The 17113-nt window shown below is 39.1% G+C and overlaps 1 protein-coding gene across 2 annotated transcripts in view; it reads right to left on the bottom strand.

Moving 5' to 3' along the window:
* Positions 1–17113, bottom strand: part of N4BP1 (NEDD4 binding protein 1) — a 71264-nt gene that overhangs the window by 17689 nt on the left and 36462 nt on the right. For both annotated transcript variants that reach the window (XM_055297901.2, XM_063611889.1), the window contains exon 2: positions 4263–5950. In XM_055297901.2, the coding sequence (XP_055153876.1) occupies positions 4263–5950 (1688 nt within the window). The remainder of the gene's footprint in view (positions 1–4262; positions 5951–17113) is intronic.

The raw sequence follows: 17113 nt of genomic DNA, 5'->3' as shown, positions 1-17113 counted from the left end.
AGAGACAAAGTATATATATAATAACACCTTGCTACTTATGGGAAGGCCAAAGCTCTGGGGCTCCCAGCTCCAAATGCAGAATGAACAGTTATCAAGTCTGGGAGGCCAGGTGTGCAGGCCCTCAAGAGATTTAAATGCCTGCTTCCATATAATTGGTTAAAGGTTATATCATCTGGTTGTTTGCCATATTACAGAATGCTGGCAACTAAAAGAAAGTGTCCAAAGTGGAGGAGAGACGGGTGACACACAGCTGATAACAACTCATGGCAGCCATGGCACCAGACAGGGCAGTGTGGGGACAGTGGAAAGTCCTTTCTGAGTTACCCAGGAAAAAGCGGTTTCTTTTTATGGAACCCTAATATGGAAAAGACTAGTATGAAAAAAAAATGGTTAAAATACTTAATTCTGGCAAGGGAAGGGGCAAACCCCATCTACATGGAAAACTATCACCCCATATGTCAGGGGCTCACATGCTGAAGTTTCAGGCTGACAGAGCCCAAATGTTTCTTGGCCACTACTGTGCTGTCTAGCCATACACCACAATTTCCACTTACTCATAATTTGACTCATTCATGGTGACAAGAGGGCAAGAACAAGATATACAAAATTGGCAGCATTAAACAGGGTACTGTGGAGGTTTTCACAGTGGTATGGGCTGCAGACCTCATTCTTGATAGGCAAATGAACAAAGGCTTTACAAAAATACATCAAAGGGTGGGCCTAAGCTGCTTTAGGGTGGGGCTCACACCAACAGATCCTATTGCTTAAGGACTCAAATAAGTACTTCCCCAACTACTTGGGTCAAATCAGTGAGCTTTAGTCAGCAGTGCTATGCAACCCAAGACTTAAGTATCCAGTGATGCCTTGGCCTGCAAATTCCAACCTTAACTTCTGCTGGAGGAGAGAGGGTATACGGCAGCTCTGGGGAAAGACATTATGGGCCCAAATCTCTATCTATGTAACCCTGGAAAACATTTTTAAGTCACTTCATGTTGTATAAATTATAACTTTTGCCTCACGATTGGTGTGAAGGTTGTATTTTTAAAAATACAGTGCCTGACACATAATAATGGGTGATTCGGCTTTAAAATCTCAAATATTTGTTGCATTAAATATATGGCCTCAGTTAAAAATCTAAACTGGCCACCGGAATAGTAACCATGAAGTTACAAATGGGTAGTAAAAAGCCACTAAAAAAATCCTAAACTGGGCATAGTAAGGTGTGCCTATAGCCTCAGCTACTAGGAAAGATTGCCTGAGCCCAAGAGTTTGAGTCCAGCCTGGGCAAAATAGTGAGACTTTACCTCTTAAAAAAAGAAAAATTTGCCTTTAATTCATCAACAAGTTTTTACTGAGCTCCTACTATGTGTCAGGGACTATGGGTATTAGAGGTAGTTCATTGAACAGAAGAAACACAAATCAGTTTCTTCATGGAATCTAGTCAAAGTTAATTCACACTTAACATTGAAGCAATTGATTTAAAGTAAGGGCTGATTTTTTTTCCAACTTCCAAAAAAAACTGAGGTAAAATTCACATGACTAAAATAATCAATTCAATAGCATTTACTACGTTCGCAATGCTGTGCAACCACCACTTACATCTAGTTCCAAAATGTTTGTCACTCCAAAATAAAACTCTATGCCCATTACGCAGTTTCTTCCTAGAATATGGGTAAATCTTAATTACTGATATTTTCAGATCAATTTACATCAAATTAAGTACAAGTCTGTCTTCTTAAAGTAACACATTCTCTTGTAAAAGTATTGCCTTTAAACAGAGACATCTGTGAATCCAAAGAAACTGTAAATCCTCCCAAAACAATCAGTTTTCCAAAAAAAATAAAAAATAAAAAATAAAAAAGAAAGCTTGCAGCTTTCCCTTAGTGTAATAATTGGTGGTTTTCAAAAGAGATGATACTGTACTCAGGGCATTAGGAAATATGTGGGAGTGTGTTTGGGGTGTCACAACGACTGGGGAAGGATATTATAAGCAAAGTGGGAGGGACTAGATTTGCAAAACATCCTGTCACGGATAGGCAGCACCACTCTAAATTCCAACAGTGACCCTGCTGAGAAATATGCCTGTTAACTACCCCAAAACGTTTTTAAAAAGCATCAGGATCACTGCTCATTCTATGTTAACTTGCATTTCCTATTTGGAAAATCCTTCCACATATAGAAAAGTGAAAGAGGATGAGAATTGCTCACAATTGTTGACCTAAATTTTGTGTCACCGGTTGGCTCAAGAAATCGTAACAATGAAGAACTTGTTCCAGGCTTGGGGTGTGGGTGACTGAAGTGACATTTTTGCTTAGATATCGCTATGCAGCTGCGGGTCATTTGCTGGGTTTCCCCTAACAGGGCTGCCAAAAACACCAAAGTGAAATGACAATAAACAGTATTATTTGGAAATGAAGATAAGCATATTGCATATTTTTGCTGCCTGTCTTCAAACTTTAACATCTGAAATGATGACATTTTCTTTTTGACAGCAAAACACAGCATTGATAATTCATTCAAATAATAAAAAGCAGAAGAATCCTTATATTTTAAAAAATACATATTAAAATATTTATGAACATATATCTGAGATTTCCTTTAAAATAATAGGGGTGAAGGAAGAAGTAAGGGCTAGGATGAAACGAGACTGATCATGAGCTGGTAATTGTTGAAGGTGGGTGATGAACCCATGGGAATTCATTATCTTATCTTGTGTATTTGAAAATCCTAATAAAAAATTTACAAAACAAAAAATTACAAATATACTATAAACATATATTTCAAAAATAACATTTATTTTTCAATCCTAATAGGTATTCTTAAAAACTCAGGGCATTTACTGATCTCTCAGAACTCCTAAGAAAGAAGTTACACTAACATTCAGCAATTCAGAAAAGTATTTTTAAGATTTGGCAACTTCTCCCTCATTCCATGTCCAGGTGCCCTGTTTCTTGAATTGTGGCTACTTAAAATGCCAGACCTTGAATATTTCTTCAAAAATCAATGGTGTTAAATTAAATTAAATTTGGCCTAAAAGTGCCTCCATACATAGTGACCTGCAACCTTAGTATGTGAACAAATGGCAACCTAAGAGTATTTTTGTAAAAAAATATGGCTGAGTCTCAGCCAATCACAGGCTGCCAATTGTTCAGACCACTTCTACATAAGGCAAATGCCTCATCACAGGATGCCTGGATAAGGCAAATGCCAACCTGTAGGCAATCAAGCTGTTTCTGCAGGGCACTTCCCTTTTCTGCCTATAAATACTGCCAGCCCTCATTGCTGGGTGAAGCTCTCTGAACCTCTCCTGGTTTAGGGTGCTGCCAGATTCATAAATCATTGTTCGTGCAGATCAACTCTGCTAAATGTAATTTGCCCTAAGTTTTTTTTTAACAATGGGGTGACTGGTTTTGAAAACTGAAGGCAGACTTTACATAGTTGTTGAAATGATATGGTAAAGATGTCCTCAAGGACAGGTCAGAAGGCAACAGATTGCAGCAACTGAAACTCCGAACAGTTAAGTGACCTGCCCCAAATCAAACAGCTGGTTCACAGTGCGGGGAGGCTCTTGACCCTCACACTCTCCTTAGCCACAATCTTAAACTGCCCCTTAGAAAAGAAACCCAAGCGTACAGGTTTCAAATCAGAGGATTTTCAACTAAGAGGAGTTCCAAGACAGGCTAACTAGAAACAACAGGTTCATTAAATGATGTCTTTCACTAAAAACAAATATTATAAACTTTTAGTAAGAGCAGAAGCCCACAATGAAGCTCAAACTGACTACTTTTGAAAGGAAATTGCCACTGCTCTATCCACAGAAGTCCATCACATCTATTAGCACTGCACACTCTTGGCTAGAGATCAGGCATACTCCAGCACAATAAGATAAAAAAATCCTTTTGCTTTAAGCTGTGTTCTCTTATTTAGATTAGAACATAATGGTACTCACAGTATTAAGAATTTAATGACTTAAAAGTCACTATACTACATATCACTGAGCAATGCAATGTGAAAAGATAATTTTCTATCCTCTCTTGCCCTTAGAAATTAAGTTCAGCAGAGTGAAGTAAAGTTCATGAATCCAGAAGATGGACTGACAAAACCTTTCCAACCAGTTGGTTCCCATTCCCCTCCACCAACCGACCCTAAGGCTACAGATCAACTATATATAACATGTATGTATAGTTCTTATATACATGTGATTCTGAGACACCATTTAGAGCCCTTTTTAAAATAAAATAATCTGCAGAGAATGGACTTACGTAATTGCAACATTGCTCCCATCTATAACAATGTGTTTCAAATCCATTCTCCCTGGTTCATTTTTTAATTCCAGCTTGTAGGGTACTTTCAGAGTATCTCGAAACCTTTGAACCCCAGTAACTGACGAATCAATATGATCAGAAGGTCCTGCCGACCTTGAATCAGTAACTGAAGGTAACAGCTGGGGCAGTGGTGTTGATGGAGAAAGGGTTGAGCAATTTGGCTTAGAATGAGGAGAACTACAACATCCTAAACGTTTTTCACAGGCAGATTTCATATTATTTGGAAGCAAGGGTTCTGGCTGCTGGTGTAAACCATTTTCAGGAAAAAGTGGAACTCTGGGCTGGTGACTTGAAGCTCCCCTTGAAACAAAATTGACTTCTTTGGGACTTGGAGAGGCAACAGAAGGTGAAAGGCCATCAGTTTCAGGGTCTGTGTTACAAATGTAGTTCTGGTTTGAACCCCAGACTTCATGTTTCTGTTCTATTGGCACTGTTCTGAAAGTATTAATTCTGCAATTTGAGGTACATGGTTTAGCTTCCACTTTGAATGGTAACTGGGAAAATTTTTCTACCATATTTTGCTGTGTGTGAGCCTGTGTTTTCTTTGGAGTGGAATCAGTTGTAAGCTCATTTGTGCTGCTATAAACACCTTTATTTTTGGTTTTGTTGGTCTCTGGATACATTGTACCAGCTGAAAATTCTCTGTCTTCTTGGAATCTTTTATTTTCTTTTTCAATTTCCTCTAAGAGCAATAATGGTTCAGTAGATGGTCCATACACCTTAATGACCTTTTCAACAATTTCTTGGGAGTAGCCCATGGTTTTAAAAAAGTTCACGAGGATGTTGTATTCCATTTCCTCAGTAGTTTCTTTTATATCTGGACTTAAATTTTCAGAATCAGTAGAAGAATCAGATAGGTCAGCTATGACATTTCCAGCCAATGTCTTAGCATCATGTAAAATCTCCCCCTCCTGAACATTTTCCAAAGAAAACTGCTTCTTTGTATGCCTTTCTTCAGAATCAGAAAATCTCCTTTTCTGACAAATTCTCTCATTAGAAAGTGCCTCTTCATCTGGGGTTAGACCATTTATTGGATCAAAAAGCACATCTGGTGAGCTAGAAAGGACTGTGTCCATTTGTTTTGTAAGCTCAGAAACAGGAGTCCCAGCTTTATTTCTTGCCTCTTCCTGCAAAACAGTTTCATCTCTGGAAATATTCAGCCCTGTGGCAGCATTCTGTGTAAACTCTGTTTGTTGAGAATCTCTAATTTCAGTAACATCATTTCCTGTTTCAAAGAGATTCTCCTCACCTTGTGTGAGTGTTAAAAGTTCTTTTTTCAAGGAAGTGGGCAAAATCAACAAATCCATTGTGTAATTGTCTGCATGGGCTTCAACAAATTGTTTGAATTCCCTTTTCACCTCTGATTCTTTCTGACTACTGGGTAGGTTCTCTTTATTTTCAAAGAGCTTTACAAATTGTTGAATGTGACTCCTAGCCATGACCACGGCCTCAGCACTTCCTCTGATGCCAAGAAGGCCAATGTCCAGAATGCAGAGGTCAGCACAAGTATCCTGAATCAAGCTTTTCAGAAACAGGCTCTCTGCCCCAACAAAAATGCAGTGCATGTCCTTGGGGTAACATTCTCTTTCTTCTAGTTCAGGTTCACAGATTCCTTTAATATATTCCTGTAAAGAGAAAATAAGAAATTAGGTCAATTTACAAAAGTTCCTTATAGCACATAATAAATTACCATGTAACTACAAATGCCAGGCCGATTTTATAAAAATCACAAGCATGTTTGTAATTTTGAACAAAATGTCATGTTTTAAATAAAACATTGAAAATAACAGATATAACTTGCTTAAATCATCTTTAGAGGAACTGAAAAATTTGCATCTAAATCTAAAAGGTGGGTATTTTGTAACATTTTATGCAATGTGATCTTAGGGATTTGCTGAGCTACACAGGGAATAATCCCAAGGCTGGATTTATTTACATTTCTAATGAAAAGACATCTTTGCTTGCTACCAGTAATTTATTACTTCCATGACATAATCAAGAGATAAGATAATCAAATCAAGTGATTGACTACAGAACAAATCTTGACTTTTGCTACTATTACCCTTGGTTTCCAGATTTCTTAAAGGCATAAAGAATAACATTAATTTTTTTTTTCAAAGCAAAAGCAAGTTTATTAAGAAGCAAGAATAACATTACCAAAAGATTTTTTTTCCAGCTGGTTGAAACAATCTATATCCTGTATGATTTTTTTTGTCAGTTTTCTTTAGAAAACCAGACTGTTAAATTAAATGCAGATCTAACAGAACAAGTGAATGCTGGACAGTATTGCTGTTCTCAGATGTTGGTATTGAAACAAAAAATTAAAAAAAGTAGTTTTCTTTAAATTTCCCCATTTCTACAAAAAATAAGCTGGGAATGGTGGTGTGTGCCTGTAGTTCCAGCTACTTGGGAGGCTGAGATGGGAGGATTGCTTCAGCCCAGGAGACTGAGGCTGCAGTAAGCTGAGATCATGTCACTGCATTCCAGCCTGGGCAAAAGAGCGAGACCCTATCACTAAAAACAATTTTTTAAAATTTTTAATTGACAAATAATGATTGTATATATATATATATACATATATATATATATATATTTTTTTTTTTGAGATGGAGTTTTGTTCTAGTCACCCAGGCTGGAGTGGAATGGCACGATCTCCCAGGTTCAAGCAACTCTCCTGCCTCAGCCTCCCAAGTAGCTGGGATTACAGGCATGTGCCACCACACCTGGCTAATTTTGTATTTTTAGTAGAGATGGGGTTTCACCATGTTGGCCAAGCTGGTCTTGAACTCCTGACCTCAGGTGATCCCCCTGCCTCCGCCTCCCAAATTGCTGGGATTACAATTAGTTGCTACTGACTGAAACAGTCTATATCCTATGATTTTTTGTCTGTTTTCTAAAGAAAACCAGACTGTTAAATTAAATGCAGATCTAATAGAACAAGTGAATGCTGGCGTGAGCTACTGTGCCCGGCTGATTGTATATATTCATGAGTTACACACGGAAGTCTCAATACATATAATGTATAGTGATCAGAACAGGGTAATTAGCATATCCATTTCAAACATTTAGCATTTCTCTGTGTTGGGAGCACTCTATATCCTCCTTCTAGCTATTTGAAATTATATATTATTGTTAACTATAGTCATTCTACAGTGATACGGAACACCAGAATTTATTCTCCCCAGGGAGGTGTAATTTTGTATCTATTAACAAATCTCTCCCTATGCTTTCTAGTCTCTAGTATCCTTCTGTCTATTTTCTAACTGGATTGTTTCTTTACTGTTGAGTTTTGAGAGCTCTTTATATATTCTAAGAGTCTTTTGTCAAATATGTGGCTTGTAGATATTTCTCCTGGTCTGTAGTTTGTCTTCCCATCCTCTTAACAGGGTGTTTTGTGACAACAAGTTTTTAATTTTAAGGAAGTTCAGTTTATAGATTTTATTCTTCACCAAGTCTGGGGTACTGAAGACCTCTCCAATGTTATCTTCTAAGTTTTACATTTAAACCTATGATCCATTTTTAGTACATTTTAAAAGAAGGTGTGAGGGTTAGCTTGAGCTTCATGTTTTTGCCTATAGGTATAATATTGCTCTAGCACCATTTCTTGAAAAGGCTATTCTTTCACCACTGAATTGCACTTTTGTCAAAAAAACACTTCGCCATACTTGTGGGGAGCTACTTGTGAGTTCCCTATTCTGTTCTAATCTGTGTATCTATTCCTTCATCAAGACCACACCGTTTTGATTACTGTAACTGTATAATTTCTTAAAATTGGGTAATGATTTGCGCCCTCTTTATAATTTTTTAAATTGCTTTAATTATTCCAGTTCCTTTGTCTTCCCATACACATTTTAGAATAATTTTGTCTGTGTCTACAAAATATCTTGCAGGAATTTTATCAGCAATTGTGCTGACAATTAAGTGACATGAATCTGAGCATAACTGACATCTGCTGAGTCTCCTGATCCATGAACCTGGTATTTCTCTCCATTTATTTAGATCTCACTTGCTTTCTTTCGTTAGACTTTTGAGTTTTGAGAATACAAATCCTGTGCATGTTTTGCTAGATTTCATGTTTTAAGAATTTTATTTTTCTGACTGATTGTACAGTGTTGTACTTTAAATTTTGGTTTCTATGTGTCCATTGTTAGTATATACAAATGTAATTGATTTCTGTATGTTAATCGTGTATCTTGAAACCTTCCTGAACTCACTTATTCCTATTAAAAGTTCAAGGATCTGTGTGTATGTGTAGTTTCCTGGGGAATTCCTACACAGACAATTATGTCATCTACAAATATTTCTTCTTTTCTGATTTATATGCCGTTTATTTTCTTGCCTTACTGCAGTGGCTAGACAGTACAGCACTATGTTGGGGAGCAGTGGTGAGAGTGGGTATGCTTGCCTTGTTAATGATCTACAGGGAAAAGCACTCAAGTCTTTCTCACCATTAAGAATGATGTAACAGGGAAAGTTTTTGCCGACATTCTTTATCACATTGAGGAAGTTACCTATTCTCTAGGATCATGAATATGGATGGGTGTTGAAATTTGTCAAATGCTTTACTGCATCAATTGATATAATCCTGTGATTATTTTTCTTCCTAAGCCTGTTAATATGGTTGGTTACACTGACTTCTGAATACAGAACCAGCCTTGCATCCCTGGAATAACCCCTACGTGATTATGGTGTATAATTCTTTCACATATTGCTGAATTATATTTGCAAATATTTTGTTAAGAATCTGTATGGACTCTGGTCTACAGTTTTCCTTTTTGGTACTGTTTTTGTCTGCGTTTACCATCAGGGTAATACAGGCTGTACATGAGTTAGAAAGTGTTCTCTCCTCTTGCAGATCTCGGAAGAGACTGTGTAGAATTGATGTTCATTCTTTTTTAGACATTTTGTAGAATTCTCCAGTGAAACAATCTGGGCCTGGAGATTTCTTTTATAGGAGTTCAAAAATTATCAATTCAATTTTCTTAATAGATAATTTTCAATAGCCTTATAGCTATTTCATATGAAGTGAGCCATGGTAGTTTGTGCCTTTTGAGGAATTGGTCCATTTCAACTAAGTTGCCAAATTTATGTATGTAGAGTTGTTTGTAGTTTTCTTATCTTTTTGATGTCTGCAAAGACACTCTGGTTTCATTCCTGGTATTAGTAGTTTGCAGCTTCTCTCATCTTTGTTAGTGTTACTAAGAGACTTGTCGATTTTATTGATCTTTTCAAAGAACAAGCCTTCATTTCATTGATTTTCTCTATTGTCAGTGTTTTCAACTTCATTAATTTCTGCTCTTTATTATATTTTCCTTCTGCTTGCTTTGGGCTTATTCTGCTCTTCTTTTTCTAGTTCCTTGAACCTTAAATTATCAAGACTTTTCTTTTCTTTCTTTTATTATTATTATAGAGGCAAGGTCTTGCTGTGTTGTCAAGGTTAGTCTCAAACTCTTGGGCTCCAGCAATCCTCCCACCTTGGCCTCCCAAAGTGTTGGGATTTCAGGCGTGAGCCACTGGGCCCAGCCTCTTCTTCTCTAATGTAAGCATTTAAGTGGCAGAAGTTTCCCTTTCAGTACCGTTTTAGTGGCATTCTGAAACTTTGATATGCTGCACTTTCATTTAGTTCAATATATTTTTCAAAATTTCCCTTTGACTCGTAAATTTAGAAGTGTTATTTAGTTTTTAAGTTTTTGAAGATTTCCTGCTATCCTTCTGTTGGTGATTTTTAGTTGGATCTCTTTGTGGTCAAAACACTGTATGATTTCAATTATTTTAAATTTATTGAGCACTGTTTTGTAGCCCAGGATAAGGTCTATCTTGATAGTTCTATGGGTGCTCATAAAAAATGTGTACTCTGCTGTTGTTGAGTGGGATGTTTTATGAATGTGTATTAGAACCTGGCTGGTTGATGGTGGTGCTGAGTTCCTCTAGATCCTCATTTATTTTCTGTTTAATGGTTCCATCAACTGTTGAGAGAAGGGTGTTGAAGTCTCCAACTATAACTGTGGATTTATCAAGTTCTCCTTTCAGTTCTGCCAGTTTTTGGTTCACATATTTTGCAGCTCTACTGATAGGAATATAAAGATTTAGCACTGTTACATAATGTCTTCTTGAACTGACCCTCTTGCCATTATGTAGTGTCTCTCTCAATCTCTGGTAACTTTCTTTGCCCTGAAGGCTACTGATAGTAATATTGACACTCCAGCTTTCTTTTAAATAATGTTTGCATGGCACATGTCTTTCCTCCTCCTTTTACATTTTACTTACCTGTAATATTTGAATTCAGTTTCTTGAAGACACCAGATAATTTGATTATGTGTTTTTAATCCACTCTGACAGAGCCTGTCTTTTAATTGGAGTGTTGATTTACATTTAATGTAATTATTGGCAAATTTGTCCACCATTTTACTTGTTTTCTGCTTGCTTCCTATATTTGATTCCTGTTCTATCTTGGCTTCTTTTGCATCATACAAACACTTAGTATAATAATTTACCTACTGAATTTTTTTTTCTTTGTGAGACAGAGTCTTGCTCTGTCGCCCAGGCTTGAGTGCAGTGGCACGCGGATCTTGGCTCACTGCAACCTCCATCTCCCAGGTTCAAGCGATTCTTGTATCTCAGCCTCCTGAGTAGCTGGGATTATGGGTGCACACCTCCACGCCTGGTTAATTTTTTGTATTTTTAGTAGAGACGGGGTTTTGCTATGTTTGCCAGGCTGGTCTCGAACTTCCGGGCTCAACTGATCTACCCACCTCAGCCTCCCAAAGTGCTGGGATTACAGGTGAGAGCCACCATGCTCGGCCCTTACTGCATTTTTATCTATATCTCTTCATATAGTTTTTAAGTGCCACTGATTACCATATTCTTTTCACAGCCTACTTATCATCAATATTCTAGCATTTCATAAAACTATACCACTTATATTAATCATGTTTCTTATTTTCTATATCATATGATGTTTTGACATGTTGGGGGACCTTTCAGACCATGAGAGAGGCTGCCCCTTCCAGAACCAGCTAATTCCTAGGGGTGGTCCCCAGGTTGTCTGGAGAATGCCTTTTAGGTGCAGACTGCCTGACCCAATGCTATGCTCCCTCTCATCTCTTTAACTCTCACATACCAAGCCAATATTTCCCCTGCACTAAATCAACCTAAGGCCAGGTACCAGACAACCAGAGACAGTCCCTATAGAGCCTGTGAGAATTATTCAAACTATCTAATCCTAAACTGTTTACCTTGCCCTGCCTTCCCTTTCCCACAGAAGCCCCAATAAAGTCTCTGGCTTAGAATTTCCTCTGGCCTGCTTCTGCCTCCTGACCAAACCTTGATGCTTTCCCTGTGGTCCTGCATGGCATGGCATGTCCCCTTGTCTTAGCAAATGTAAGTAGTAAATTCTTTCACTGGCACTGACCTGTGCTGTCACCTCCATAAATTCAAATCCCATTGGGAAAAATTTTAGGACACCAGCATACTAGTTTCTTTATTCCTGGTTCCTTTCCTCTCTCCCAATGTTAGGTTACAGTGATCTCATATATTATATCTACATGCATTTGAAACCCCATCAGACAACATTATAATTTTTCTTTCAATGTATGAAACTCATTTTAAAGAAATCAAGAGGAGAAAGTAACCTATTACATTTGCCCAGATATTTACCATTTATATCTGAAGAACTTTCCTTAGGAGAATACCTAAGGAATAGACTATTCAGTGTAGACTGTGGGCAATAATTTCTCTTTAGTTTTTCTTCAACTGAGAATGCTTTATTTCACTTTTATTCTTGAAAGATAATTTCACTGGACAGAGAATTCTGGGTTAACATTTTTTTTTTCCCCAGCAAACTGAGAATAGAAGAATATGGGTTAACATTTCTTGTCTTTCATCACTTAAAAAATATTGTGCCACTATCTTCTGGCCTTTGCAGTTTCTGATAAGTCACAGTGATTTGAATTGTTCCCCCACATGTGGTATGCTTTTCTCTGGATGCTTTCACAATTTTTACGTCCTCAGTTTTCAGCAATGTGCTTTCGATGTGTCTGGGTGTGGAAATCTCTGGGTTTATCCTGATTGTGTTCCGTGAGCTTCTTGAATCATCATGTTTATATCTTTTGCCAAACTTGAAATGTCTTCAGCAACTATTTCTTCAAATACTTTTTCAGCATCACATGCTTTTGCCATTTGGTTCCTCTATCTTCTATTTCTTTGCTGAAACTTACTTTTTCTAATGGTTTTAAGAGAATTTGGGATTGCCTGCGGAGTGTTTTCAGTTGCCGGTTGAATATTTTAGTCTTTTGTCAAATAATTGCAACATCTGTGTCATCTCAGCACTGCTGTCTTTTCCTATAAGAGTTGAGATTTTCCTACCCCTTTGTATGCCAATTTTGAATTATATCCATTTTGAACAATGCAAAATTATGTTTTGAAACCTTCAATCTTGTTTAAATCTTACAAATACTGAAACTTTTGTTTTAGCAGATAGTTGACGTAATTAGATTCAGGCTGCAAGCTGTAACCTGTCTTCTGAGCTGTGGTTCCAGTATCAGTTCAGTTTTCAAAGCCCTGCAATGCTATTTTTTAATTTTTATTTTTGAGACAGGGTCTTTTTTTTTTTTTTTTTTTTTTTTGAGACGGAGTCTCGCTCTGTCGCCCAGGCTGGAGTGCGGTGGTGCAATCTCGGCTCACTGCAAGCTCCGCCTCCCGGGTTCACGCCATTCTCCTGCCTCAGCCTCTCCGAGTAGCTGGGACTACAGGCGCCCGCCACCACGCCCGGCTAATTTTTTTTTGTATTTTTAGTAGAGACGGGGTTTCACCGTGGTCTCGATCTCCTGACCTTGTGATCCGCCCGCCTCGGCCTCCCAAAGTGCTGGGATTACAAGCGTGAGCCACCGCGCCCGGCCTGAGACAGGGTCTTGCTCCATCACGTCTTGCTCTGTCACCTACGCTGGAGTGCAGTGGTGCCATCATAGCTCACTGCAGCCTCAACCTACTGGGTTCAAGTGATCCACCCTCCTCAGCCTCCCAAGTAGCTGAAAACACAGGCACATGGCACCACGCCTGGCTAATTTTTGTATTTTTTGTAGAGATAGGGTTTCTCCAGGTTGCCTAGGCTGGCCTTGAACTCACTGCTGGGCTCAAACAATCCACCTGCCTTGGCCTCCCAAAGTGCTGGGATTATAGGCATGAGCCGCCATGCCTGGCCTGCAATGCTATATATTTATCCCACATGTATGCCACTGTGTAGCCATTCTGGGACTTGGATGGTGGTCTTTTTGTTAATTCCATTCTCAAAAGCCTTTCTTATGCTGATCAGGAACAGATCCATGCACGTGTACCTTGGGGATGAGCCAAGGGGATCATGAACAACTTCATGGCTCACTTTCCTGAACTCCTCCCTCTCTGCCATCTACCTGGTGCTTTCTGGTTTCCTGGGGCTCTCCCTTTGGTCCTCCACCCAGAAAGATGGGGCTTTTGATTAACCCATTGCCTTGTACCGCTGCAAATGTGCTTGGATCCAGCCAGGACACACAGAGAGAAAAATCAATGGAGCCCACAACTCCAATTAGAGAGAAAGGTTCTCCTATATTGGAATTTTGGCTCCTGCAATCGAAGCTTCCATTGCCACTACATGATTACTTGGGGCTGGGCTGCATGAGAATAAAGAAGAAAAAAAGGGGGAGGCTCACTCTAAGTTTTAGATGTTTCCTTTTCTGTCACTTGGGCTGAAACCAGAAGGCTTTTCCTGGTGTGTCCTGGTGCCCATTTCCACTTCCAGGTGGAGCTGTGTTATGTTTATGCTGGAGGATTAACAAGGGGAACAAATGGTAAACTCACTGCTGGTTTGGTGATACTTTTTCTTTTCTTTTTTGAGACGGAGTCTCACTCTGTAGCCCAAGCTGGAGTGCAGTGGCATGATCTTGGCTCACTGCAAACTCTGCCTCCGGGACTCAAGCCAATTCTCATGCCACAGCCTCCCGAGTAGCTGAGACTAAAGGCATGTGCCACCATACCCAGCTAATGTTTTGTATTTTAGTAGAGATGGTGTTTCACCATATTGCCCAAGGTGGTCTGGAACTCCTGAGCTCAGGTGATCCACCCATTTCGGCCTCCCAAAGTGCTGGGATTACAGGCATAAGCCACTGCGCCCAGCTGGTGGTACTTTAAATTCTGGTCTTTGTTCTAAATCTGCCTGTTATTATTTATTTTTCAGGGTCCTCAAATAGTTGCTGTATGCATTCTGCTCGGGTTTTATCACTGTATTCAGTAGGACTGACAAGGTGGAGTGTGCTTACTCTTTTTTTTTTTTTAATTGATTTAATATTCAGCAATCTTGCTAAACTTTTTTTTTTTTTCTTTTCTTGAGACAAGAGTCTGACTCTGTCACCCAGCCTGGAGTGCAGTGGCACTGGGTTCAAGCAATTCTCCTCTCTTGGCCTCCCGAGTAGCTGGGATTACGGGTGTGTGCCACCTCACGTGGCTTATTTTTGTATTTTTAGTAGAGACAGGGTTTCACCATGTTGGCCAGGCTGGTCTAGAACTTCTGGTTTCAAGGGATCCTTCTGCCTCGGCCTCCGAAAGTGCCGGTATTAAAGGCGTGAGCCACTGTGCCTGGCCAGCTTACTCTATCTTATCCAGAACTGGAAACTTCTTGCCTGTTAATGTAAGTGATGCTGCCCATCCAATATGAGTAAGTGAACAGATGAATTCACATGGGTCAAATACTATTGAGATTACTGTGCAGCCACTTGGATAAGGAAAAGTTGATCATATCTCCTCAGTGGGCCACCAGCAACAACTAGCCAAGCTGAAGAGGAGAGATTTATTCTCCAGATGAAAGACCCTCAAAACAAATGCTCCCTCAAAAGGGGCTATTGCTGTATCTGACCCAAGATAGAGCCCACCTATTGACAGATTCTGCCCAGATACAGAGCTTCCATTTCAGATTTAGTGTCAAACATCAAAAGCACCCACACTGGAACAAAGGCCTGAATACAAAAGATGGAAACCAATTAAGCAGATCACATGGAGAACTGCAGGAAACTAGGTAATGCAGGGCACAAAAGAAAACCTTCACAAAATTTTAATAAGTGGTTTCAAACAGATATAAGATGATACTGAACCCACAGAACAGGAATCAGGATGCTAACAGAAGGGAAAGGAAGGAAGAAAAAGAAGAGGAAAAGGAAAGAAATCAGAATAGAAATGTGGGCAAATTAAGAATATGATGGCCAAAATAAGAATCAATAGAAAAACTGAAAGACAAAGGGGAGGAAACCTTTCTAAAAGTACCATGAAAACAAAGAAATGGGAAAAATAAGAAAAGAGGCCTTAAAGGTCCACCTAGGATATCCCAAATCCAAATAACTAGCATTTCAAAAAGAGAGAATGGCAATTAATCCAGAAGTAACATAAAATCATTTCCCAGAACCAGAATACACAAGAAAGCTGGGTGAGGTCAGGAGCCTCTAATTCCATCACTTTTGGAGGCTGAGGTGGGTGGATCACTTGAGGCCAGGAGTTTGAGACCAGCCTGGGCAACATGGAGAAACCCCATCTCCATAAAAAACACAAAAATTAGCCAGGCATGGCGGCATGTGCCTGTAGTCCCAGCCACCCGGGAGACTGAGGTGAGTGGGTCACTTGAGCCCAGAAAGTTGAGGCTGCAGTGAGCCATGTTTGCACCACTGCACTCCAGCCAAGGTGAAAGGGTGAGACCCTGTCTCTAAATAAATAAATAAAATACATAAGAACCCAAGCATAATTAGTGGAACAATGACAACTTTCTTGGAACGAAAGGACAGAAACATCTTGAAAGGGAAAACAAAATACCTAGGCATGATTACTTTCAAAAGTCCCACAAGAAAAATCCTGGAGCAGGGTGGGAACAGGACATACAAAAGAATGACAATAAGAATGTCACAAATTATCAAAAGCAATTCTGAATGATGGGGGAGGGGGGACGGGCAGGCAGTAATGTATCCAAAATTCTAAGGGAAGATGATTTTCAATCTATAATTCTATACCTATCCACATTGCAAATACAATATAGAATAAAGACCCATAAAATTACTCCTATGGATTCTTTTCTTAGCAAACAGATATCTGACAATGAAATTCACCAAAATAAGGGAGATGAAATAATTAGTTATACAATCCAAGAGTGGCAACTAGAAGTCCAAACTTCATAGCTATGCAGCAGACAAGCCGAGGAACCAGTGGATTAGAGGAGGGAAGAGGATTTTAGAGGTGTTCTCCTCAAAAGGATGCTAAATAGAGATATAAATAAATACTTATAAAGTATTAAGGGTATATATAAAACACATTTCACAAGTGGATGAAAACAGGGCAGATACAAATTCCAGGAAAGGCTTGGGTGTGGTGGCTCGCGTCTATAATTCTAGCACTTTGGGAGGCTGAGGTGGGAGAATCACTTGAGCTCAGGAGTTTGAGGCCAGCCTGGGCAATACAAAAAGTTAAAAAATTAGCTGAGCATGGTGGTGCATGTCTGTAGTAGCAGCTACTCAGGAAGCTGAGGTGGGAGGACTGCCTGAGCCTGGGTAGAGGCTGCAGTGACCCGAGATGGTGCCACTGCACTCTAGCCTGGGCACAAAGCAAGACCCTATCTCAAAAAAAAAAAAAAAAAAAAAAAAGAAAGAAAGAAAAAAGAAAAAAGTAAATTCAGGAAAAAATTAAAAGTTGTACCAAAAAAACCCCATAAATGTAGTACAGTACTTGGCTCTGCACTGGGTAACTAAAAAACATAACTATATTGGAAAAACTGGGATAGTTTT

Source organism: Symphalangus syndactylus, chromosome 11 (assembly GCF_028878055.3).
Source record: "Symphalangus syndactylus isolate Jambi chromosome 11, NHGRI_mSymSyn1-v2.1_pri, whole genome shotgun sequence".
NCBI classification, from domain to species: Eukaryota; Metazoa; Chordata; class Mammalia; order Primates; family Hylobatidae; genus Symphalangus; species Symphalangus syndactylus.
The sequence above is the reverse complement of the archived record's forward strand: the minus strand, read 5'-3'. Positions and strand labels throughout refer to the sequence as shown.